We start from the raw sequence: 25,013 nt of genomic DNA on the forward strand, positions 1-25,013 counted from the left end.
TTGTAACTTTTTTTTCACTGACAGGGAGAAACTTTGTTCCCATTATCTACTATTTATTTATCTTTTCAACCTAAGTATACATGTAAAGGTGTTTTAGATATGCTCATGATGACTTGTTTTCTCTTGTTTCATGATTGTTTTTGATTGTGAACTTGTATTCTTTGAAATTCTTTTTTTGAGGTTTGCATTGAAGTTTTATATATTTTTAGAGAGGATTTATGTTTGCTTCCATTGGTCACTTCAAGGCTTTCCCTCTTAAAAGCAGGGTTTTTTTTATTGTGGTAAAATATACATAACATAAAATTTACCATTTTAACTGTTTTGAAGTGTGCAGTTGTACAAATTTATTGGCATTCAGTACATTCACATTGTTGTATAACCACCACACTATTCATTTCCAGAACTTTTTCATCATCTCAAACAAAAACTCTGTACCCATTAAACAATAATTCTCCATCTCCCCTTCCTTCTACTCTGGTAACCTCTGTTCTACTTTTTATCTCTATGAATTTGCCTATTCTAGGTACCTCCTATAAGTGGAATCATACAATATTTGTCCTTTTGTGTCCTTTTATTTCACTTAGTAAAATGTTTTAAGGTTCTTCCATGTAGCATGTATCCAAATTTCATTCCTTTAAGGCTGAATATTATTCCATTGTGTGTGTGTGTGTGTGTGTGTGTGTGTGTGTGTGTGTGTGTGTGTGTGTGTGTGTGTACACATACCACATTTTGTTTATCCATTCATTTGTTGATAGACATTTGGGATGTTTCCGTCTTTTGGCTTATTGTGAATAATGCTACTATGAATATTTGTATACAAGTGTCTGGGTCCATGCATTCAGTTACTTTGGGTATATACCTAGATTGGAGTTGCTGGATCATATGGTAATTCTGTGTTTAACTTTATGAGGAATTGCCAGACTTTTACCACAGTGGCTGCACCAGCAATACACATGAATTCCAGTATTACATCCTAAGTAGTACTTGTTATTTTCCTTTTTTATAATAAATGGCCATCTTCATAGATGAAAAGGAGTATCTCATTATGATTTTGATTTGCATTTCCCTAATGGCTAATGATGTTGAGCATATTTTCATGTGAGGTTGTTTTAATTATGAACTTTTCTGGGGCACAAAGTCCATGAGAATTCTGGCCACAAACCTTAGTAATTGTGGATTTATGATTAACAATTCCCTAGTTTATTCATGGCTGCTGTAGCAAAATACTATATAGACTGGTAGTTTTTAAAACAACAGAAATTTATTTCTTACAGTTCCGTAGGCTAGGAAGTCAGATCAGGGTGTCTAGATTCCGAGTCTGGTAAAGGCCCACTTTCTCATAGATGGCACTTTCTGGATATGTCTTCATGTGATGGAAGGGGCAAACATGCTTCCTTGGGCCCCTTTATAAGGGCACTCATCCCATTCATGAGGGCTGTACCCTCATGATCTAATTACTTCCCAAAGACCCCACCTTTTAATACCATCACCTTGGGGGTTGGGATTTCAACATATGAATTTGGGAGGACACAAAGATTCAGACCATGGGTGGATACATTTTATCTTTAGTTCAACTCAAAAACCCAGAACCAAGGGTAAGACATCACAGTTATCCCCGCTGTCTCTTTCTCTAGTGGATTTCTTTTCTTTCTTTCTCCTTCCCACTAGTTCACCCAATCAGAGTGTTGCCCTTTAGGTCTTCTGATTTTCAGTCTGACCTCTCATCTTTCTGGGGCCCTGCATTTAATTTAAGAGAAGCCCAGGCTCTAGGACATCAGGTTTTTGTCATATGGCACCAAGACATGCCAGCTTTGGAACTTCATTTATCTCTCTGGGTGTCTACTTTCTAGTTGTTTATGGCTTCAGGGGGTTTCAGCCATGAACTTATAAATTTTTTTAAACTCATAATGAGCATGTTTGGTGTTCTGATCTAGAGAGTTTTTCTGCTCATCAAGTTAACCATATTGCCGACACAGAAAACTTTGTTCGTTTTTCTTCTTTTAAAAGGCAGAGATGATAGAGTGTAAGGAAAAGGCTAGTGGTCTGGATATAGTTCTCATGAGTAGGGCAAGCAAGCTATTTATAGGTACTAATTTCTAGAATCAGTGACCAAGGATTGAGATTTAGGGCTGATTTTATATATTTCATACATATTAATGTGCCTCTCCATTTTTATTATTGTATCCTACTAATTTGAGCTTTTTTTTTTGTAGCAGACACACATACATGAATGACTATAAATGACCAAAACAGATTTTAATACGTTCTTTTTCTCTAGAGAGGAAATAAGATGTTTATAAGAAACAGTCAAAAGACAAGCAAATTAAAAGAAAATCTCGAATAATTCGAGTTTAGGAAATGTTCAAATTTATTTTATATTGAATAGCTCTATTAATGAATACTTATCTCAGTTTGTTTTTATTTCAGCTTTGGCTAGATCAGAGTCTAAGAGAGATGGAGGTTTTAAAAATAATTGGAGCTTTGATCATGAAGAAGAAAGTGAAGGAGATACAGATAAAGAGTAAGGATTTTTTTTTTTCCCTCAGATATTTTATTAGAATTAGAAAAACAATTTATATCCCATGGAAATATTTTTAAGAGTATGGTATTCTTAAAACATTTAACTCTTGTACGGTAGCATTAAAGAAAGAAAGAGCAATTCTTTTTTAGTAAATAACTTTACTGTTATAGTTCTCTATCTTTTGAAATATATAAATGTGTTCTTGTTATATGTGTAACCTTATGATTAAAAATTGACCGTACTATAGAAGATTTCGAATTAATGAAATTGTCCTCTTTTTTGGGGAAAAGAAAAAAAGCATTCTGTTCAGGCAGCAGTTTGAAAAGCCACAATTTATCATGAGTAAGTGAACCCACATTAAGGTCCTTGAATTTTGTATGAAAGTTTAAGTCCTATAGTATCTTCCTTCCCCAGTTGTGACCACCACCCCCACCACATCCATCTTAGATCAGATTCTCACCAGAGGAAGCAGAGCCATTATAAATGATAAACACAGGTGTTTACCCAGACAGAAGTTAAGCAAAAGTTAAGTACTTTGTTAATGTACTTGGAATGACTGCTGTGTAAAAATTTTAAATAATAGTTTTATAGAACTTTTCACATGTCGTGAGATTTGCATTACAAATTCAACATTATCTTTAGTTTTTTGATTTATAGATCTGGTTTCCCACTCGCCAAAAGAAACAATAAATTCAGAGACACACAGATATACACACAAAGTTCTACCAAAACTATAAATGTTTTTTAGAAATTTTCACACAAGAAGTCATTCAGAGTATATTGGCTAAATATTGTAGGTGCTTCACTTCTGTCTGGGCAACAGCTCTGTTCATCATTACCACTTTATGTGACTTCACCTATGAGATGTTGACCTGAAGTGAAATTTTATTTGAAGAAGAGCTTTGAACTGGTAAGTTTTTCATTTAAAGTCAATATTTTATGGTCTTCTTTCTTTTGTTTCTTTTTTGTTTCTTTTTTTTTTTTTGTAATTTTAAATTTTAAAATAATTTTTTTGTTACAGACATTTAGTGTTTATATAATTTTGAAACATTAAAATTAAATCTGAAGTTAGCTGAATGGAAAGTATACCACCTTTTAAACATTTTTATTAAATGTTTAGAGGAGAATTTTTAGCATTAAAAAAGTTGGGCTGTATATAAACAGAAATGAAATAAAACATTTTGCATTTTTATTATAAATAGATAGGATCTTATAAATAACTTAGCAGAGTTGTCTTTTAAAATGTGTGCTTGACTTGCTTTGTTTGGAGGATTTGCCATTTTAAGTTACATTAAAAAAATTGTCTTTTAAATTGCTAGCTGTTCTGTACATTTCATTTATGAATTGTACTCTCTGGTTCATCATGAGTCCTTAGGGGCTTCAACTTTTTAAACATGCTGAGATTAACATGAACTATTAATAGATACATTAGTCTGATCTTTTAGGATCTCAGGCCAGTGATTCTCAGTAAAGGGTTATAGTTCAAGAGTGGTAGAGTTATGCTATTTTACTGTGGCAATACCATTGGAATTTCTTTTCATTAGCGGAGATTTTTTTCCCTTACCAGTTTATTTCTTCTCCTTTATTTTGTTTATCTTTCTTCCCTAATAGTCAATCCAAGAGAGGAAGGAAAAATGAGTGAGTATGTATAAAATCCATAGTTTAAGAAAACAAAATTATGTGTTTGTTTATGGTAGGGGTCAACAAACTATGGCCCATGGGCTCAGTCTTGCTGCCACCTGATTTTGTTAATAATTTTACTAGAAAAAAGCCACATGTATAGTTTATGGCTGTTATCATACAGGCAAAGATGAGTAGTTGCTACAGAAACCACATGGCCTGCAAAGCCTAACATATTTACTATCTGGCCCTTTACAGGAAAAGTTTGCTGAGTCCCTGACTTAGGCAAGCATAGAGGATAAAAACTTCTGAATTTAATGTATGGGTTGTAATTGTTACTTAAGGTTTTCTTCCTCTTATTTTCTATGTAGTGGGGCAAATCTACTCAGTGTAGATGAAGATGAGGATTCTGAAATCTCAAGAGGAAAAAAGGCAAGTGTTTTTTTAATTTTTTTTTTTTTTTTTTTTAAGTTTAGATATTAAAGACTGTTACCTGGAAGAAAGAGACATTTTTTAATTGTAAGCCCCAACTACCCGCTTCTCCAGAGGCACAGGTTTGCACAGGGTTTTCAGTTTCTTATCTCTTCAGAAATATTTTATGCACTATAAAGAAAATATATATTCCCACCCCACCCTCTTATACAATTTGTAGTACATGTACACTGTACACAGTTTTTCTGATCTTACTTTACTTAATATATCTTGGAGGCCATCTATAAAAGTCTATAAAAAAGCATCCTCGTTCTTTTTAGTGGATGCATAGTATTCCGTTGTATGATGTACCATTATTAACTAATATTACCATATTGGTGGGTATTTACAGTGTTATCAACATTTTAGTTTTTTTCCTAAAATAGTGTTGAGTAAATTAGTCTTCTATCTGGGTTCTTTTGTACACAATGCAACCATATCTGTAGGGTGAATTCCTAGAAGTTGAGCTGCTCTACCAGGATGGGTGTGTTTCTAATTTTGGTTTACCTGATTTACACTTTTACCAGCAATATCTGAGAATTCCCCACACATCTGTCACAGTGTTATCAGCTTTTTGATTTTTGCCAGTTAAAATAGTATCTCAATGTAGTCTGAATTTGCATTTCTTTTATTATGAGTTAGATTGAACACCTTTTCACATATGCAGTTTATTTTTATTTCTTTTTTGACAATTGTTGAGATCTATCCTTTGCCCATTATTCTATTCAGTCTTTAGAATATTATTCATAGGAATTCTTTTTACATTGAGTCTTAAGATGCACATTTTTTTCACATTTGGCATCTCTGAAATCTAGATGTATCTTATGATGATAGCATGACATGGTTTAATTAAAAAACTTTTCTGCACATTATATACAATAATGGTGCGTCTTATAATGGTTTTGTATGTTTGATGAAATAAGATATTTTGGAGAAAGAGGCCCTTTGCTGTGATACTAGTTGCTAATATTTTAACCCAGTTTTTCACTGGTCTTTGCTTATGGTGGTTACTGGCTTGGAGAAAATGTATTTTCTTATGTTCCCAAATGTATCAGTCATTTTTCTTTTATGGTTTTGGGGTTTACTATCTTGAGTCTTAATGTTAATTTAATTATTTGCTCTGTCATATTAGATATACTAGTATAAAATAGTTTCACAATAGTAATATCAGTGTAATTACTTTATTTTTTTTACTTTTTTAATTTTAACTTCTCAATAGTGTAATTACTTTAAAATGATTTATATACCACTCAGAATGTATGTTTAAATTATTGTTTTAAAGTCACTTGAAATTATTTATTCCTAGTTGGTAATTTTACTAACTGGACAGAGAGTTAGGTTTATTTATTTTTTTAACTTTGTTTTTTATTTTGAGCAATTGATTTTTATTTTCATTTTGATTTAATTTGTTTTATAATTATGTAAAAAACACTGACATGGTTTCAACTTCATGTCTACAAAGGAAGTTATCTTCAGAGAAGTCTAGTTTTTGTCCTGATTGCACTTATCTCTTTCTCTTTCTTCCTGTAGGCAACCTTTAAAAAAAAATTATATGGTTTAGCCTTCCACTGTTTGTTTTGCTTTGTTCTTTTTTTTAATATAAGCATTTACCACCCTTCTTGGAGAAATTATACATACTGTTGGGCACCTTGATTTTTTTGCTTAATAGTATATTCTGTAGATCACTCTTCAGCAAAGTATTTAGAGATTTTTGTCATCCTTTTATTGCTGTACAGTACTCCAGTCAATGAAAATAGTATAGATATTCAGTTAGTCTCCTATTGGTGAACAAAGGGTTTTCCCACACTCTTGCTGTTACACATAGTGCTTTAATAAAGCATTGTGCATATTTTTTTTTATATCTGTGCAGTATAATTGTCTATTCAAGGATAGATGCCTTGAATTTCAGCTGCTATTTCAGAGGGTAAATTCACATGTAATTTTGCTAAGTATTGCCAAATTTTTCATTCATAGGAGTTAACATTTGCCATTTCCACTAGCAGTGTATGAGAATTCCTATTTCCCTATAATATTGTAGAAAATGTGGTCAAACTTAAATTTTTGCTGATCTGACATAGCAATTTTTCACATATTTCTTGTATTTAACAGTTTAATTGTATCTTAGAGACTATTAAATTTACTTTTTCCCCCTAAATTTTTGTTTGTTTTTTCCCTCGACAACATCTCTATTTGTAATAATTTAAGGAATTTATTGAATTTGCTGTTTTTCTCTTAGTATTTTTACTATAAAGTAAAAAAGTTTTTACTTTAAAGTTCTTTTAATAAAATTATTAACACTGAAAAAGTATAAGGTTTTTCACACTGCAGATTTTTCTAACTTTAATTTTAACATTTGGATTCTCTAAAGTGCTACCTTTTAAGTATTCGTTAGATAGAAAAAAGTGAACTCTTTCGGGAAAAATAAAAGGTGTTTTCTATCACTAACTTCTATAGGGCATTGGTCTTCATATTTTTTTCTTGCAGGTTTTCCATAAGTTTTTGAAAAAATACACTTTATTACACATTTTCAAGGATGTAAATATTGATATTTTAAAGTAATATCTACATGATACTTAGATATATTCAGTGATCTCTAAAGATAATTCTGATTTTGATACTTGGTACCATCTATTTTAAAAATACATGAACCATCTCTTCTTTAACAGTTGGAAATTTTATATTGTGTCTTTTCTCTCTTAAATTCATATTTTTGTTCAATTTTCTCACAGTTTTAACTAATAATGTATTTTTATGTAGTTAAAAATCTTTTAATTACCCTATTATACTTTTCTGTAATAAAAAGATAGAAATTCATTAAACTTATCATTATATACAGTTCCTTTTATTAAAAGGTTTTTTTAAACTACATTGAACTGTCATTATAATTATTAATAAACACTTGGTCCGAAGAATATATTACAGGTATTTATAATTATTAAACTTATTATATAAAATAATATTGGAAATGTATCTCTTAAAATGGATTGGGCTGATGTTTTCCTTTTTTATCCATTTATTTCATGAATAAATATTATTTAGATATGAATAAATATTATTTATTGCTAGAATGAAATTTTCAGAGCAATTTTCTTTTTCTTTTTCTTTTTTTTGGCGGCTGATAGGGGGATCCAAACTCTTGACCTTGGTGTTATCAGCACCACACTCTACTGAGTGAGCTAACTGGCCAGACCCTGGTAATCAAATGTTTAAACATTAAAAATAACTTGTAGTTTAGTCATTAGTTAGAGTCATTGGGTTTCTGGATTTTGGGGAAATATGCTAAAAAGGGATTACCAAGATTTGAGTAGGTTCTTTTATTTAATTACTTTTTCAAGAGACAGAGTCTTGCTTTGTTGCACAGGCTGGAGTCCGGTGGGCGTGATCTCACTATTGATCTGCACAGGAGTTTGGTTTTTTTTTTTTTTAATAAAAAATACGGAATTTATTGCTTAAAGTTTCTGAGGCTAGGAAGTCCAAAGTCCATCTGGTGGTGGCGACAGTGACCCAGGGGTCTCACATTGCAAGATGGTGGAAGCAGACAGAGCAGAGAGTGCACAGGAGTTTTGACTGGCTCTCTTTCCAACCGTGGCTGGTTTACCCTTCCTCAGGCAACCCAGTGGTCCTCTGCTCTCAGAGGTTACCATATCGATGCTGAATTTAGTGAAGACACCCAGTTAGCATAGTGTACTACAGCCCAGAACTCCTAGGCTCAAGTAATGGTCCGGCCTGAGCTTATGAAGCAGCTGGGACTACAGGTACGAACCATCGTGCCTGGCAAAAGTACTTTTTTTTTTTTTTTTTTTCTTTCTTTTCTTTTTTGGCAGTTGGCTGGTATGGGGATTTGAACCCTTGACCTTGGTGTTATGACACCATGCTCTAACCAGCTTAGCTAACTGGCCGGCCCGTCAAGTTTTCAATACATGAACTTTTGGGAGACATAGTTGACCCATAGCAAGGTCATGCTGGAGTAGGGTGGAGCTGGGACCCCACCCTCTGCAGATCCACCTTTTAGTTTTTAACCAGATATTCTCAAAAATAATTGGAAAAACTTAAATCTTGTTAATTTCATTATAAAACTACGAACTATTGGCAAAAGCATAACCATAAATAAAAAGATTTTATATTTTATGAAATATTTTTGTAAAGTATTTTATATTTTATATTTTGTGAAATATTTTATATTTGTGGTTTGTGTATTTTCTTCAAAACATTGGAGGTCCATATTCATTTAGTCTATGGAAAATGTCTACATGTAAATTATTTCACAAGGCCAGTCTGCATAGTCTAACTAGACTTTTTTTTTTTATTGAATCATAATTGATTATACATATTTTGGGGGTTCAATGTTGACATATGTTGATCAAATCAATATTACTAGTGTATATATTGTTAAAAATTGTACTTATTCTTTATGCCCCCTGTCCAATCTCTCACCATCCCCCTCCCCACTCCCACCACTGATAACCCTAGATGACTTCTCTCCCTCTGAAAGAATAATGGTTACTCTGTTGATTTGTTGCCTCGATGATCTGTCCAATGCTGAGAGGTGTGTTCCAGTCCCCCAATATTATCACAGAGCAGAAGCTTCTTCTGTCACTCTGGAATGGGCTTTGTGGAGAGAGACAGACTCTTTTTTTCTTTGGTTTCTGCTGGTGACTCTTCTTGTGTCAGTGCACTCCAGTGGCTGGCGGACCATCTAAGTGGTTGTCGTGGTATCTAGCCACTTTCGCAGCAGCTGTGGTTATTGTGGTGGCTGTGGTGGGCCAACCACATGGAGGTGATGTTTTTGGCATGCATTGGCACTGGTGGTGTGCCTGTCTGTGGGGGAGGGGTCTGGTCCCTGGATCCATGCCTTGGGTCCCTGGGTGGGCCCTGAGGTGCTGGCGGTGTGCCTGGGCCAGAACTAATTTTTTACCCTTTGCTTACTTCTATAATGGGGGAACTTCCTGTGGGAACCAGTACTTGAGCTGTGTGGTTGAGCTAAATTGCTGCTTTGCTGCTGTTTCCCTAGGGAAGGCTTTTTGTGCAGCTCAGGGTTTAATGGTTGACCTTATAGGTACTTCCGGCTCTCCAGAGACCCTGTGCACCTGGATTGTGTAGAAACTCTGATCTGGGCTGGAGTCTTTTCATCAAACTGCACCCCATGCAATTCTACATTCCAGACCAGTCTTCTCTGAGTGGTCCTGCACTGATTGGGGGGCAGATCAGCTGTCCTTGCTGTGTCCCAGTGTTCTCCTGGTGGGCCTGTCTCCCTCACCGCCCATGCTCCAAACACTTCCCATGGGACTGGCCCTGTGCCAGTCCCTTGCGATGACTCACCGGCCTCTGAATGGCTTCCCTTTTTCAGCTGTTCTAGCTCCTCACTCTTGCGTGGGTCCACAGGAACCGTATTAGTGGTCTTGCTGTCCTAGGGGCCACCAAGGCTCTCTTCTCCCCTGCCGCCTCCAAGCAACTCCATCTGAAGGGCACAGCTGCAGCTTCTGCTGGCTCCTGCTCCATCCGCTTAGCAGCTCCAGCCTTAAAGCAGCCACGGCTCGAACCTCTCCAAGCAGTTTTTTCTTTCTCTCATCGTCATTTCTCCTGCCTTCATGAAGTCCGGAGGTCTCTCCTCCTCTTCCCCTGAGCTCCAGCGGCCCCAGCTTGGCTGTTGTTACATTTTTATGATCGTAAATTGGTTGATTTGTGGGAGAGAGAGATGCTGGGGACCGTCTGTTCTGCCATCTTGACTGGAACTCTCATGCTTCTATTTAATGGATTCTTTTATCTGAAATTCTTGGGTGTTAAACTTTGAATGTCTGTTTTTTACTTAAATTGATTGTGTGATATGTGGTAACTTTGGGTGGAAGACACCACATATTGATAAGTTCTGCAGATGTAGGAGTTCAATGAAATATTTATGCCACAAATACATATTCATAGTGTGCTAGCAAGTAAAACAGACAAGTTTCTTGTTCCTGTGAAACTTAAGTTCTAGTAACTGGCTATGCTCTTTTGTTAATTATTAATATTATAATGCAGAGGTTGGCAAACTAAGGCTCACTGGCCAAATCCAGCCTGTAACCTATGGTTCATAAGCTCAAGTGGTTTTTACATTTTTAAATGCTCGGAAAAAAAAGAATACTATTTGAATATGACATGTGAAAATTATATGAAATTCGCATTTGTGTCAATAAAGAACGATTTATTGGAAAACTCCCATAGTCATTTGTTTATGTAGTATCTATAGCTGCTTTTGTGCTACATCAACAGATTTGAATATTTGGACCGAGTTGAGTAGATGTAACCAGAGACTGTTTGACCAGGAAAACCTAAACTACTTACTATCTGGCCCTTTACAGGAAAAGTTTGCTGATCCCTCTACTGTTGTTTATACTGTGTAAATGTCTTCTGTAGATTGATATCCACTTGAGAGGAACACGGTAATCTCCTCTTATTCTTAGGGAATTTGTTCCAAGACCCTCCGTGGATGCCTGAAACCACAGATAGTGCAAAACCCTATATTCTGGGATGAAGCATTGGTGAGACAATTCCATAAACAAGATGGCTGTCACCCGTGCTTTTTCATTATGAACATGGGCAGATAATTTTGGTTTTTGTTTTTGAGAGCACATGGGTTCTTTGCTGTGTACGCTACACCTGGCTTTATATGCCCTGCAGCATTGCCACGTAGTACCAGAGTCAATCTGTTCTTCCATGTTTTATGCCCTGGTGCCTCCTCTGTACTTTTATGAATTAGTATTTACTTCCCTTGCCTGAACATTATTCTCAGTCTCTGGAAAGTTCAATGATGATACTATAGCAAAACTTTAGAAACAACTTCAACATATACTAGTAGGGGAATGGTTAAGTTATTTTCAGACAGTGGTTGACTGCGGGCAACTGAAACCACAGAAAGCAGAGCCTCAGATAAGAGGGAACTACTGTATAGCTTTTATGGGTGGTATGTTATAGTAGTTAATCAGATCGAATATCAGATTCTAGGCCTGCTAATAACTATCCACTTTATAGGATTGTTGTGAGATTTATATGAGGCTGTGTAATTCACGTAGTACATGGCACTAGCAATCTTCCATAATAGCTAGATGTCATTATTATTAAATGCACTGTTATTGAACCTTTGAAAAATAATTTTCCTTTGCTATTAATGATATGTCTGTAGTTGCAGATCTGACATCAGTGAGGCCCATGTTTACAGTTGGTTTGCTAGTCGTGTGATCTGTTTTTGAACAGATGGATTCCTCTTCATTAACAGTAGTTCTCCTGATGCTGTGCTTGCATTGCCTGGAAAATTGTCTTAGGTTGATGGGAGTGAGTTGGATTTACTGAATTTTTCAGTGACCTCCATACTGAATAGATCATCTTGATTTAATCAGTTGGAGTGTTGTAATATGTCAGATAATTGCCTACAAATGGCTCCATTCTTACTTATTTATACTTTATTTCCTCCCAGTAATTTGATGTGGATTACCAGGTTAAGAGCACAAATAAAATTATGGAAAATAAAAACTGTTAATTAGGAGGAGAGATTTAGACATGCCAGGTGTCTAAAATAATTTATATGTTTGTATTTTAATTCAAGTTCTCTCTGAATTTTCTGGCAGCTGGAATTGTGTTTTGTAATTTTGTAATCGTTTGATAAGAGAATCTTTACAAATTTACATCTTATGATTCTCACATGAAGTGGGTTTTTTTTCCTTGGAGCTACATTTTAAGTGTAACAGATAGTAGGGAACCTTTTTCTCAAGGAATCTGACAATACAATAAACGATGTTTCTTATGAGATACACTGTTATCTGACAAAACTAGAAGTGCTGGTTGTCTTATGGACTGAAGATAGCTTTTGATAACAACCTATAGGCAACAGAATTGGGAAATTTAAGAATTTGACTTATATAGATCTTCCTGCTTTGATGATGGGCTTTGGGTTGTTTATAGCTAAGCCCAAATGCTTCTTCAGAAAGAAATTTTTAAAATGTGTAATGACTTAATTAGAAACATGGCTGAATTAGCTGTTACGTGCTTGTGTATTGGGATAGATAATTTTGGCTTAAACAGTTCTTAAGAGAAAGGATTAATTTCCACATTAATATAAAAGTAATTTTTGTATAGTTCCTTTTAATTTTTGAGATGTTCATATCCTAATGATTTTGAATCTTTAACTAGAATAACATTGTTTTTGCCTCTTCTTGTAAAATCAACATTTATATTTGTACAAACAGCACTATAAAAATTCCTCATGTAGTGTAGTATGCGAAAGCATAGGCTTTGGAGTTCTTTGTTCTAATCCTCTTACTAGTTTGGGCAAGTTACTTTGCTTTTTAAGCTCAGTGATCTTTAAAACATAGGGGTAGAGTTGTTATAAAGCTTAAGTGACATATGAAGGAAAGATTTTGTTGAGGAAAAAGAACTGAAGGAAGAAATTTGAGTATATTAATTCTGCCTGTCAGTGGTGTCAAGTAATTGACCTGATGTTTTAGGTGCAGTTGCTGGATCCTAGTTTGAAGAACTACTGAAAAGGATAAAATATGTGGATTAAGTGAGATATTGCATACAAAATAATTTGCATAATACCTATTCATAGTAAGCACCCAAAAAATACTAGTTGTTGTAATAACTATATGTAGAAGTATAAAATAATATAATCAGTCTTTAAGGGAAACATTTTGCTTCTGGCATTCTTAACAGGGTGTGTATCAGAATCACCTAGGATAGTAGTTCTCAAATGTTAGTGTACATCAAAATCACCTAGAAGGTTTCATAAAACAGGTTGCTGGGCCCCACACCCAGATTTTCTGATTTAGGAGGTCTGGAGTGGAGCCTGATATTTTTCTTCTTTAAAGTGTTCACAGGTGATGCTGATGGTGCTGGTTTGGATACCACACTTTGAGAACCACTGACCTAGGGCACTTTTTCAAAATAACAGAGAATGGGCCTGGGTCATGGTGACTGGATAGGCCTAATTTTTCTCAGCTGAATGCAGCTTAACGAACAATTATTTATGATAATATAATTTATGAGCTTTCTAATTGAAGATATCTGTTTCTAATTGGGAACTAGGAACTGAGTTCCTACCTGTCTGCCCATTCCTGAACTAGGCGATTTGTGTATGAAATCTTTGTTAATGTGTGTAATAACCTCATGATTACAGGGAAAATTACCTGGCTAGAAAGAGACAACAGGCCTATTTGATCCCTAATTTATTATCTTTCCACCACTGTAGCATCATAGCAATGTTATCTTTTCTGTGTAAAAAGGTCACCAAATGTAGAACTGATTGTATTCTGTTAGTAAGAGAAAGAATGTAATATTCCCATCATTTTTATACCCTTTATTTCTGGGTTATTATTAGTTGTTTCTCTTGGTTTTTAATCACATTATTTCTTTGTGAGACTGGTTATGAATGGTAGATAATACACAATCATTTCCTGCAGAGAGGATGTATGTTTACTTCTGGCTAGTAAATAGAAACCCTTCCAATCTCAGGTCACCTTAATCTAATGGTTCTCAGAATATGATCCCCTGATCAGCAGCATCAACGCACCTGGGGACTCACTCGTGGACATTCTCAGGCCTGCCCCAGACCTACTGAATCAGAAGAAAATGCGAGGGTGGGGCACAGCAATTTGTTTTAAGAAAGAGTCCAGGTAATTCTGGTGTACTCTAAAATTTGAGAACTACTGCCTTAATCCAGCTGAGAACTGAGATTTCAGTTTTAGAAACTGGATTTCAGACTCTGAGGACTATAATAGTTCTCATTCACCCTTGTTTGTAGGCTGTAATCCTAATCCAAATTTAGAAGTGTTTATGAGGCCCTCTGTACTTGGTGGATGTAGAACTCCATTTTTTTGTCTCCAAAGATATGTGAGTCTGTTTGAAGTTCATTTCAGATTCTCAGCCTCTCAGATGCATCTTCTGGAATCAACAGGTGCCTCACAGGAAAACAGCCTTAAATCTGGTCTCAGCTCTCTGGGTGTCTTGTCCCTGATAGTCTGTCAACCTGGATGAGATTAAGTAGCATTGTGTGAAAAATATGTCTTTTTGGATTATGTAATGGAGATATGCCAAAAAAACAAGAACAGTGCTGGCACAATGAACTCTCTCCTCAGGAGGACTTTTTTTGTGGGAGATATTTTTTTAACATAATATGGTGTTTCTATAAAATAGTTGGGAGACAGCTGGCCCTGTGGTTCACTCGGGAGAGTGCGGCGCTGGTAGCGCCAAGGCTGCGGGTTTGGATCCTATATAGGGATGGCTCACTGGCTGAGCGTGGTGCGGACCACCCCATGCCAAGAGTTGCGATCCCCTTACCAGTCAAAAAAAAAGGGGGTGGGGGGAGAAAAGTTAAGTTACTGTCTTATGAGCATGTTTTCTTGTAAAAGAGTAAAAAAAAAATTAAACTATTGTTTCAAAAATTAAATACATAAGAATGATTTTTAAAACATCAATTTGAGGAAATTATCACTAAGAACTGATGACCTTTTTGTCTTAAAGAGTCTGAAAATAGCTTTTAAATGTCTTGTGCAGTGAATGTAACCAAGATACTTTTCTTTGTTGAGAAGAGCTTGGGGAGGGGGTGGCATCCTTTATACTGTGGTCTCCTCAGGGTAATTGTTATTGGTATATTTATATTTTTTGCGCCTTTGAAAGTATAAATTCATCATCTCAGTTTTTGTGTTTGTATAGAAACTTTAACACTAAGGCAAAAGTTCTTATAGAAAAGCGTAAGTTGAAATGACAGCTTATTGCCATATTTGGCAGTACTGTCCTACAGATAGCAGCGAGGCAATTTAAATAGGGGAAATACTTATTTTTTACTCTGGATGAAGCTATCCTAAGATCCTCTTATCCTCATTTTCTGAAATAGTTTTGGAGAGGTTTACATGAAAAGAAAATCCTACAAATTTGCATTGTCTTTAGGGAAGAAAAGTGCTACAGTTCTGAAAGTACTACTTTTAGGTTATGCCACTGTTATTCCTCTCCCCAAGCCCAATAGGTACATTTTTACTACCTTTTTTTCCTTATAGGTTTTCAGGTAGTTGATTATCATATTATGGTGTTTGTTTATTGAATTTTTAACATTTATGGATTTTTTTACAGTTAAATCGTCCACCTGGAATTGTTGCTACTAGTTCTGGTGACTTCATCTTGAAGACATATGTAAGACGAAACAAGACCGAAAGTTTTAAATCTTTGAAAGGCAACCCAATTGGACTTAACATGTTGAGCAACAATAAGAAATTGAGGTATAGGAGCTTCATTACACATTCCTACAGAAAAGAATAAAGGGTTTCACACCAAAAGCTAATTACTTTTGTGGGCAATAAGCCCAACCTATCACTTCTTTTGAATTTAGATTCTTTGCTTTGAATAGGAGTAGGGTTGATTGCAGTGAGACTCCTTGGTTCTAAATAAAACATATTGCAATAAACATTTCAATAGGCTGGGATCTCACGAGTTGGCTTTCGCATAATTAGAATCTCAGTCATAATATTAGAAGTAGAAGGCACTATAGAGTGGGTGGTCATGTCTCCTTAAGGAGATGCTAATCTTTATTATCTCAACAAGGGACTTTTGTTTGTTTGTTTGTTTTTTAGGATTTCTTGTTCCTTTTCTCTTCCAGATGTAACCCACCTTTCCTGGTGGTTGTCATGGTGAAACACTTACTGATATGTTGGGGCTATTAGTAACAACCCAGAAATGGGGTTGAAAATCACTTATTGCTACTGTGTCAATTTATAGAGAGACACTGAGGTACATAAAGGCTAAATAACTTTAAAGTGAGTGGCAGAATCAGAAGTAGAGTTTAGGACTCATGATTTCTATTCTAGTGTTTTTGTACTTGTCCTTATTATTTTTTTACCTTGAACTGGATTGGAAACTTTTGAAAGACAAATTCAGGAAGTGGGAAACTAACGGACAATTTAAGGTGGACAATTTGGGTTTATCTATAAATTTTTTTTTTCTTTGTGGTAAAGGTTTTTTGTGAGTGCTCAGATTTTAAAGGATTTATTTTATCAATGTGTATGTAATTTTTCCTTGTTCAAATTGTTTTTTGTTTCTTGACTCTGCAGTGAAAATACACAAAATGCATCATTATGTTCTGGAACTGTAGTTCATGGTAGACGTTTTCATCATGCTCATGCACAGATACCAGTAGTAAAAACAGCTGCCCAAAGGTAAGGATTCTGATTCTTTGTTTAGTGTATACATACCATCTTCTTTAATAGGAGGTTTTGACTTTTTTTTTAAACCCGTTTTGTGGAACTTTAGTGTTTTCACTGTGTGTTCAAGAGATCTCTGAAATAATTCATAATGTGGAATTTTATTATTTTATATCTGCTATTGGATTTACCACATTCTGTAAATAGAGAATTTTGAAATAAGAACCATTCTATTGCATTACAATTCAATAGATCTGAGAAGATATTTAAATTAAGCTGATTTACAACATTGACCTTACAACATACGACTGAGATGTATCTTCAGTTGGTAGTTTAGCTCTGAAGAGTAAAATTACAGTTATTTACCTCTCTGTAAGGTTTGTAAGATTTCATAGTATCAAAACAAATCTCATTTTAGTTTAAATATTAAAGGAAATTTTGATTTTTAGTATTTTTAGTTAGATTTAGAATTCTCATTGATCTTAAAACTACTGCTTAAACCTTGAAATAATGAAAGTAGCAGTTGGGGAAAGCTTGGTATTTTAAATGCTTTTGAGGTTTTTCAGAACCCTTTTTGGAATATTATATCCCTTTCAATTGACTCAAATTCTCAAACTCTAACAGTTAAATAAATAATCTATTTATTGCATTGTAAATAGTTTTTTATAACTAGTAAAATTTAAAGATTTGGTGTACATTTTTGATGCTGGTCTTCATTTTTTAAAAATGTCAATCTAGACTACTACTCATTCAGAAAATGTGTCCTGAACCTTAGGAATCCTTGCTATATATTTGCTATTTACATAGATTTGCCACAACATAGATTTTTAACTTAAAAACCTTAAATCTTCCTTGGTTATGATTAAAAAATCCTTCTTTTGCTTAAGTATGTTATTTTATCATAGTTTTTACATAAGATATTTGAGAAATTTAACTAAAAAGACAGAGAAATTACTGCACATACTAGAAATTTTCTTGCCCTATTGCAAGGTACACAAATCAAGCTGCCTGACCTACATTTGGCACAACATGGAAAAAAATAATAAAAGGAGAGTAATTAGAGAAGTGGAGACATACTCTTTCTCACACACTGATCATACTAGTAGAAACCATACTTGATATTCTGAAAATGTCTTCTAAATTAAAATACTAATTTAAAGTTTATAATCAAGTTAAGTCGTATATTTTACAACCGAAATTATTAAATTATTATTACTTTTAAGTTATTTATTAGTTTGGAATTATTTGCACAGTGACCTTCTTCATCCCTCACTTGCCCACTGGTAATGTTAAAAAACTGATTACAGTATGGAAATTGGGTTGTGTTTTGTTTCATAAAAGATTGAATTCAGTTAATAAGAACTAGTTTTTACTAGTAAAATATTGTTTCTTAGACAACAACAACAACCTGAATTGATTTGTATTTAAAGAAATAATCCTGAGCGAAAATATTTGACCAGAATGATTAGGGGCAAAAAAGAAAACTGTAGAAAGTCAAGTCAGCAGGACAGATCCTACTTATGTTTGTCTTTTCTTTATTCTGTATGAGAATAAACATTTCTTATTCCAACTGTAGCATGACTGTCATTAAAAAGATTTTGAAGTTCAAAGACAAGTCATTGAGATTTTAAAAATTTTCTTCAAAAACATTGAGTGATATTATACTACGTACAAGGCATAGATGAGGTGTAGAGTATTCAAAGATGATTATGACAGTCTCTGCCCTTTAAGCTCAAGTTTGATTAGGGTAGAAGACAGAAAGACAAGTAAACAAATGATTACATGGTAAGTGCAGTAGTAGAGATATACAAAGTATAGGTAGTAATTATAGAGAGGGGAGCAGAGAAGAATTTACGGAGGAAGTATCAAAGGAGGTTTTGAGTGTACCAGGTAGAAGAGGACACTCATACAGTAGAAACCACATCTTCAAAGGTGCAAGGAAAGACTTTATCTAAGATAGTTGCTATAAAGCAGTTGGCACTATTGTTAGGCCTCAGGTAAGAGTGAACACACTGGGTTTTTTACAGCTTCTCCTAAATTTTCTTATTTTCTGAAGTTTTAATTTGAAATTAAAAGAAATGCCACTAGATTGGTAATCTGCACACAGAGTATTCTGCTGGGAGTGAGTGGTATAGCTTGTCTTTCAAGTAAATTAGACCTGTATTCTGAGTAATTTATAGTTCTTAAGTAAGATAAGAACAAGTGCATCACACCTTATTATCTAAAAGGAATGAGTGCACATTGTTAAAATATCACATCATATCAGATAGTCTTTGAGAGATAATTAAGATTCTAATCTATTATTGCTATTTCAAATGTGAATTTAATTCATATTTTAAAAGATAGGTTGTACACTAATAGTGATAGAGGAGGATAGTATTAGTATGGAAAAAATAAAATGCAGAAATTAAAAAACCTATATAACTGTCACCCCGTCCCTAACTTTAATCACACTTGCTGAAACAGCACACTTTATGGATTTATGTTTTATTTACTTTTTTTTTTTTAAGCTTTTTATTAAGGATAGGCAAAAGACTTTTAAGGACCATGGGAGGAAATAAATCTGTACAAAAGCATATTTAATCCATAAATGGAAAAACAGGCTTCTGGAATGAGCGAGATTTAATTATTAATGAGAAGCACCATTTTGGATGAATTTTTTGAAGTCCTAAATCATGTCTAAATTGATACCAGAATTAATCAGTCTCTTTTCCCCCTCCCTTCCTTTTAAAAAAATTTTTGAGACCCCTAGTGCAGCACTAGTTCAAGGTAATTCTTTCTTTTCATTTTGTATGAAGGAGCCCAACAAGAATTTAAGTTGACATCTTTACAGAGTCCTACATTACTAATAATGAGCTTTCCTCACTTTTTAAAAGCATTTTTTAGAATATGTAAGCTAGGACAGGACTTGATAATAAACACATATTGAAGATTCTTAGAGAATGCTATGACTTATAAATTAGATATCATATCATAATAAATGTGTTTTCTCAAGGATAAGAAAATGAGCGTGTGTGTTTATCTGCCCTGCCTCCGCCCCTCCCCTCCCCCAACTCCTTTGATTTATTGGGAAGCACCAAACATGTATCTTCTACCTCTGTTCTGTATTCTACCTCCTTCCTTTCCTCTGTACAGGTGAGTTTAAAAAACAAAACAAGAGAACTAAAAATGAGAGTACTAAACCCTTCTCACTTCTTGGGGACATCAGGGTAGAGCTGGATTAGTTACTAATGCCTAACTTTGGCTTTTGTTTTACTTTTACTGGAAATACAGCTCTAAAAGAAATAAATACACAGAGCTGGCCAGTTAGCTCAGTTGGTTAGAACTTGCTGCTGATAACACCAAGGTCCAGGGTTCAATTCCTGTACTGGCCAGCAAAAAAAGAAGAAATAAATACACAGGATAGGATAGATTGTATTTAATCTTTTATATTTATATTTTGCTTCACTTACTTTTAATAAGGATGTGATAATATTTACTTATTTTTTGTCATTTAGCTAACAGATTAATTTTATACAAATTATTTTCTTTTTCTGTAGCAAGGGTAAAATTTCAAATATGGTATTAACATAAGTTTATAATGATTCTTTTCCTTACTGTTGAAAAGTTTTTAAGAAATATGTTTCTTTTTGTTTATGTAAAAAAGTTTTATTGATATCTTTTTTATTTATGTCTTGTTTTATTCTAAATTGAGGGCTTATATAGTTTTAATCTTAAGTCATTGACATTAATAACTTTTTGAAGTTTCCATGAACTGTGGAGAAGAGTTGAACTTTTTATACATTGGACTTGTGATACTGGGCCATGATTTTAAATCCCAGGCCTTTCCTTATATCTCAAATCATATAGTATATTTAATCTAAGACTTTTGTGCAAAAGATTCAATCTTTAAAAAAAAATTTTTTCTTACTCAAAAGCAAATAATCATACCTGATAATAGGGTTGGAACCACTAAGATTTTGGAACATTCAGGAAATGTTATTGTTCTTTGAAGATTATTTACATAACTATAGTAGTCCCTCCTTGTCCAGGGTTTTGCTTTCAGTTACCCATGGTGAACCACTGTCTGAAAATAATTTAACCATTCCCCTACTAGTAGATACTGAGGTTGTTCCTAAAGTTTTGCTGTGGTATTATCATTGAATTTTTCAGAGACTGAGAATAATGTTCAGGCAAGGGAAGTACATACTAACTCATAAAAGTGCAAAGGAGGCACTAGGGCATGAAACATGGAAAAATTAACTCTGAGTATAACATTATCAGATTAACTCTGGTACTACGTGGCAATGCTGCATGGCATATGATAAAGCCAGGTGTAGCGTACACAGCAAAGAACCCATGTGCTCTCAAAAACAAAAACCAAAATTATCTGCCCCTGTTCATAATGAGAAAGCATGAGTGACAGCCATCTTGTTTATGGAATTGTCTCACCAATGCTTCATCCCAGTGTATAGGGTTCTGTACTATCTGTGGTTTGGGGCATCCACTGAGGGTTTTGGAATATATTCCCTAAGGATAAGGGGGGACTACTGAATTCTAAAATAACGTTTATCCTCAAATGTTTGATAGTTAAAGCCCTTTCAAGAACTTTTTATGTATTTTTAATATCTGTCTTCTTCCTGTTAAATATATAAAAGATTGGTTAAATTATTTTGTATATTGACAAAAAATTAAAAAACAATTTAGACAGGATTCAAAATATAGTATATAATTCATAAATGTGTTTAAAACAAATAGATCTCATATACTTTTGCCTTATTGACTACAGTTACTATAACTACAATGATATATCAACAACGAGGTCTTGCCTCTTACATTTTTTTTCTTTTTTATGTTTTAAGCAATCTGGACCGAAAAGAAAGGTAAGCTTGATATTGATAAAATTAGATCATGGGTATATGGGTATACATAGTAATCAGATTATTTATATGCTTTGAAAAAATATCTGTTGAACTACAGTTCATCTTTAAAGCTTATTATTTTAATAAAAGGAAATGTATTAATAGTGCAACATGATATTTGGCTTATGTGGGTGGTGTTTCAGCATCATTCTCAGTACACATTTTTCCGTGAATGGTTATTATGTATTTATGCTGATGTTTGACTACTTTTCTTTAAAAATAAAGTATTTCAATGCATTATTAGTACAGTTTTCGGTTACATCATCAAAATCTTTCTTGTTATATTTTAGTGGTAGTACTCCTGTTTTTACACTTTAGTAAACTGTGGGGAGGAGAAATGGAATTAGAACACCTTAAACTTGAAGTTAAAACTTGACACATCAAATGTATGCTATTCTGATCCCAAAATTTGTAACAGCAGTTTGTGACCAACCTTCTGTTCTGTCACTATGTATTCCTTTGTGGGAACACTGGCGGACACATAATCTTTTAGTAGAAATCTGAGTAATATCAATGACATGACAAAGTTTTTAACACACATTTCTTTGAATTGTGAAATGATTGTAATTGTTCTAAAGCCAGTGTCCATAAGAGTAGCTTCTTTCTCCAGTGATATGTATGGAACGTTGTTTGTGCTTGTCTTTTTTTTTTCTTTCACAAGATTCTCAAGCGTCTTTTGTGAAACCCCCTCTCCAAAAACAGGTTAAGAGCCCTTGTATTAAAGCAATACTTTCATGTAATTGTTGAGTGTCAAAAGAAAGGGACATTCTATAATTCTGTAATTTCAACTCTATAATTTTGTTTAAAGGTGTACAGATGGTAAAGAGAACAACCTGAAATATTTTATAAAATGCATATAATTCCACCTTATCTCATGAACAGCAACTTTATGAAATGCAAACTTAAAAATGATTCTTCCAGCAAAAGATTTAGGCATATTTTATAATTCTGAAACACTTCACAGGTCTTACATGTTTTAAATGAATGGGTTGTACATATATCTTACTACCTATTTCCAGGGAAAGAAAAAGTATTTTTCCATTGTGTCAGTTTTTCTTTTTTAGTAAATCATTACTTCTTGTGAGGTATAGATGAGTCATTTTATATCTTTTTAGTTTTTAACTCATGGGTTACCACTTTTTTTAATATGACCATTAGTAAAATGTTTTTAAGAAAATTGCTAAAAATACACCTTAAATAACTCTTTATACAATCACAACTACAAAACACACTCTTATTTTATCCAAATAAACATTCTTTCTTGAATACTATAGTAATTTAAATATAGGTACTGTTATATGAGTAATTACTAGGATGATAGATCTTAGATTATTCTCTTTTTCACAATAGCCTTGGAGGGTTTACACTGATTTTTTCCTACTGTTTTAGCTTCTTATGCATATTTTTGTAGTGGGAATATATTCATTGATAACATTCAGCAAATATTTAAATGCCTGTATGTGCCAGGCACTCTTCTAGGAGCAGACAAAAATCCCTACCCTCTTGGGAGTTTACTTCTTGTTGGAACAATACTGGGCTAGAAGTCAAAAGATCTACAGTTAAGTGACCAGCATAACCATTAGGCACGTTACTTGCTATAAAGTGGGAATAGTAATATTTGCCCAATTTTAAAGGAGTTTTGTGAGGAACAAAGGAGATAATTATTTAAAGCTGACTTATACACTGTAAGAAGTTTGAAATTTCTAGACATTAGTTGTAATAGGCATTAAACTTCTTTTAGTCCTTCATACTAACATTCTCTCCAGGGACACTAAAAACCTTGGAAACCAGATGTGAAGCAGCAACTGTTTATAAAAGTCTCAGGTATATAACAAATATACCTGAGTGCTTTATCAGTAATTTGGTTACTGTTAGGTTGAATTTAGCCCATAATCTTTTGGATCCTTACCTAAAATTATTTTGTGTTTATCTTTATCAGAGATAAACTGAGAACTTCTGTGTTATCAGATTTTACTTAGTACTTTTTTTCCACATAAGATTTTTCCTCCCTCTTGTGAACAGTAAACTACATCTTTTTTCTGATCTTTGAAGAGTAATAGATCTTTTATCTTTATTTCTTACCACATAAGGGACTATAATCTCTGAAATAAATCATTTATTAATAGGAGAATGGTTTATCTAATAAACAAAAGCTAGGTAGTTGTAGAAAGTTAATCTCTTCCAGGTTTTTTTCCACTTGTACTATATTCTGAGCATATTGAGGTATGTTTTATGCTTAAAACCCAGCTGAAATAAGTGAATAACAATATCAAGATCTAGAGCTTACAAACTTAAAAGAAAATTTGCTGCCAATTCTCTGTGTTGTGCGTGACTTTGACCACTGGAATGACTCATATTACATTCTGACTCATGGCCAGCTGGGTTGTAAATACAGTGTGTATGATAGCACCAGCAACCTAGAATTTAATCTGATTTTGATCTTCCCCTCCCCCCGTGGATAAAGAATCTATTGACCCATTAACAAATTGAAGCACATAGTGATTTTTGAATTAAAAAATTGTTTTATTAATATTTATTATTTTTTATTTTAAGAAGCATGTGTATATTGTACAGAATTTTGAAACAGCGAAAAGGTGTGAAGGTGAAAACATATATGAAATACTAGAAATGTCTGCTTACAGGGTGCCTTTACAAAGATAAGTTTAGTTAGAGATTTTATAATTTTTTAAAGCTCTCAAAATAGAAAATTACATCGTTAGGATTTTGATACATTTCTTTCTAATCTTTTTTCCCATGCATTTTTTAATATACTTAACACAGGTAGACTCATAATGAAAATACAGCTGTGCATTCTGGATTTTCATTTAACTGTATGTCCTGAGCATTTTTCTTTGTCATTATGTTGGCTTCTGAAAACTAATTTTTAATGATTGCATAATATCTTGTCCTGCATATATACATAATTTACTCACCCATTAGCCTATTTCTGGTTGTTTTGCACTATTATGTATAACGCGTTGATGAACAACTTTGTACATAAATCTCCAACTGCACCTCTAACTGGAAAAGGATTCTTTGGGCTAGGTTGCAAATGCTTTTTCGGTAAGTACTGCTAAATCGTTTGGCACAGAGATGAAACCAGGTCACAATAGCAGTGTAAATTGCTGTCTTGAGGTATTTGAAAATAAAATAAAATTTAGATGATACTATCTTTTTGTGGAATTATAAGAGTATCTGAAACCTTAGAAATAATAAGAATAGAGCAGGATGATAGGCTAGCTGCAAGACTAATAATAATTTCACCTCTAATCAATTTCACCTCTCATCACCTCTAATCAGTTGAAGTATATATTGGAAAGACCAAAATCTCATTCTCAG

The 25,013-nt window shown here is 33.8% G+C and overlaps 1 protein-coding gene across 4 annotated transcripts in view; it reads left to right on the plus strand.

Annotated features, from left to right (window-relative positions):
- The window catches only part of SENP6 (SUMO specific peptidase 6), a 106,878-nt gene that overhangs the window by 14,518 nt on the left and 67,347 nt on the right, over nucleotides 1–25,013 (plus strand). For 2 of the 4 annotated variants that reach the window (XM_063097358.1, XM_063097355.1), the window contains exons 2-6: nucleotides 2,428–2,521; nucleotides 4,513–4,573; nucleotides 15,710–15,855; nucleotides 16,684–16,788; nucleotides 21,615–21,635. In XM_063097358.1, coding sequence (XP_062953428.1) covers nucleotides 2,428–2,521; nucleotides 4,513–4,573; nucleotides 15,710–15,855; nucleotides 16,684–16,788; nucleotides 21,615–21,635 — 427 coding nt within the window. The remainder of the gene's footprint in view (nucleotides 1–2,427; nucleotides 2,522–4,512; nucleotides 4,574–15,709; nucleotides 15,856–16,683; nucleotides 16,789–21,614; nucleotides 21,636–25,013) is intronic. The other 2 variants (XM_063097356.1, XM_063097357.1) reach the window with 2 other exon arrangements.

This window comes from Cynocephalus volans, chromosome 5 (assembly GCF_027409185.1).
Source record: "Cynocephalus volans isolate mCynVol1 chromosome 5, mCynVol1.pri, whole genome shotgun sequence".
Classification (NCBI taxonomy): Eukaryota; Metazoa; Chordata; class Mammalia; order Dermoptera; family Cynocephalidae; genus Cynocephalus; species Cynocephalus volans.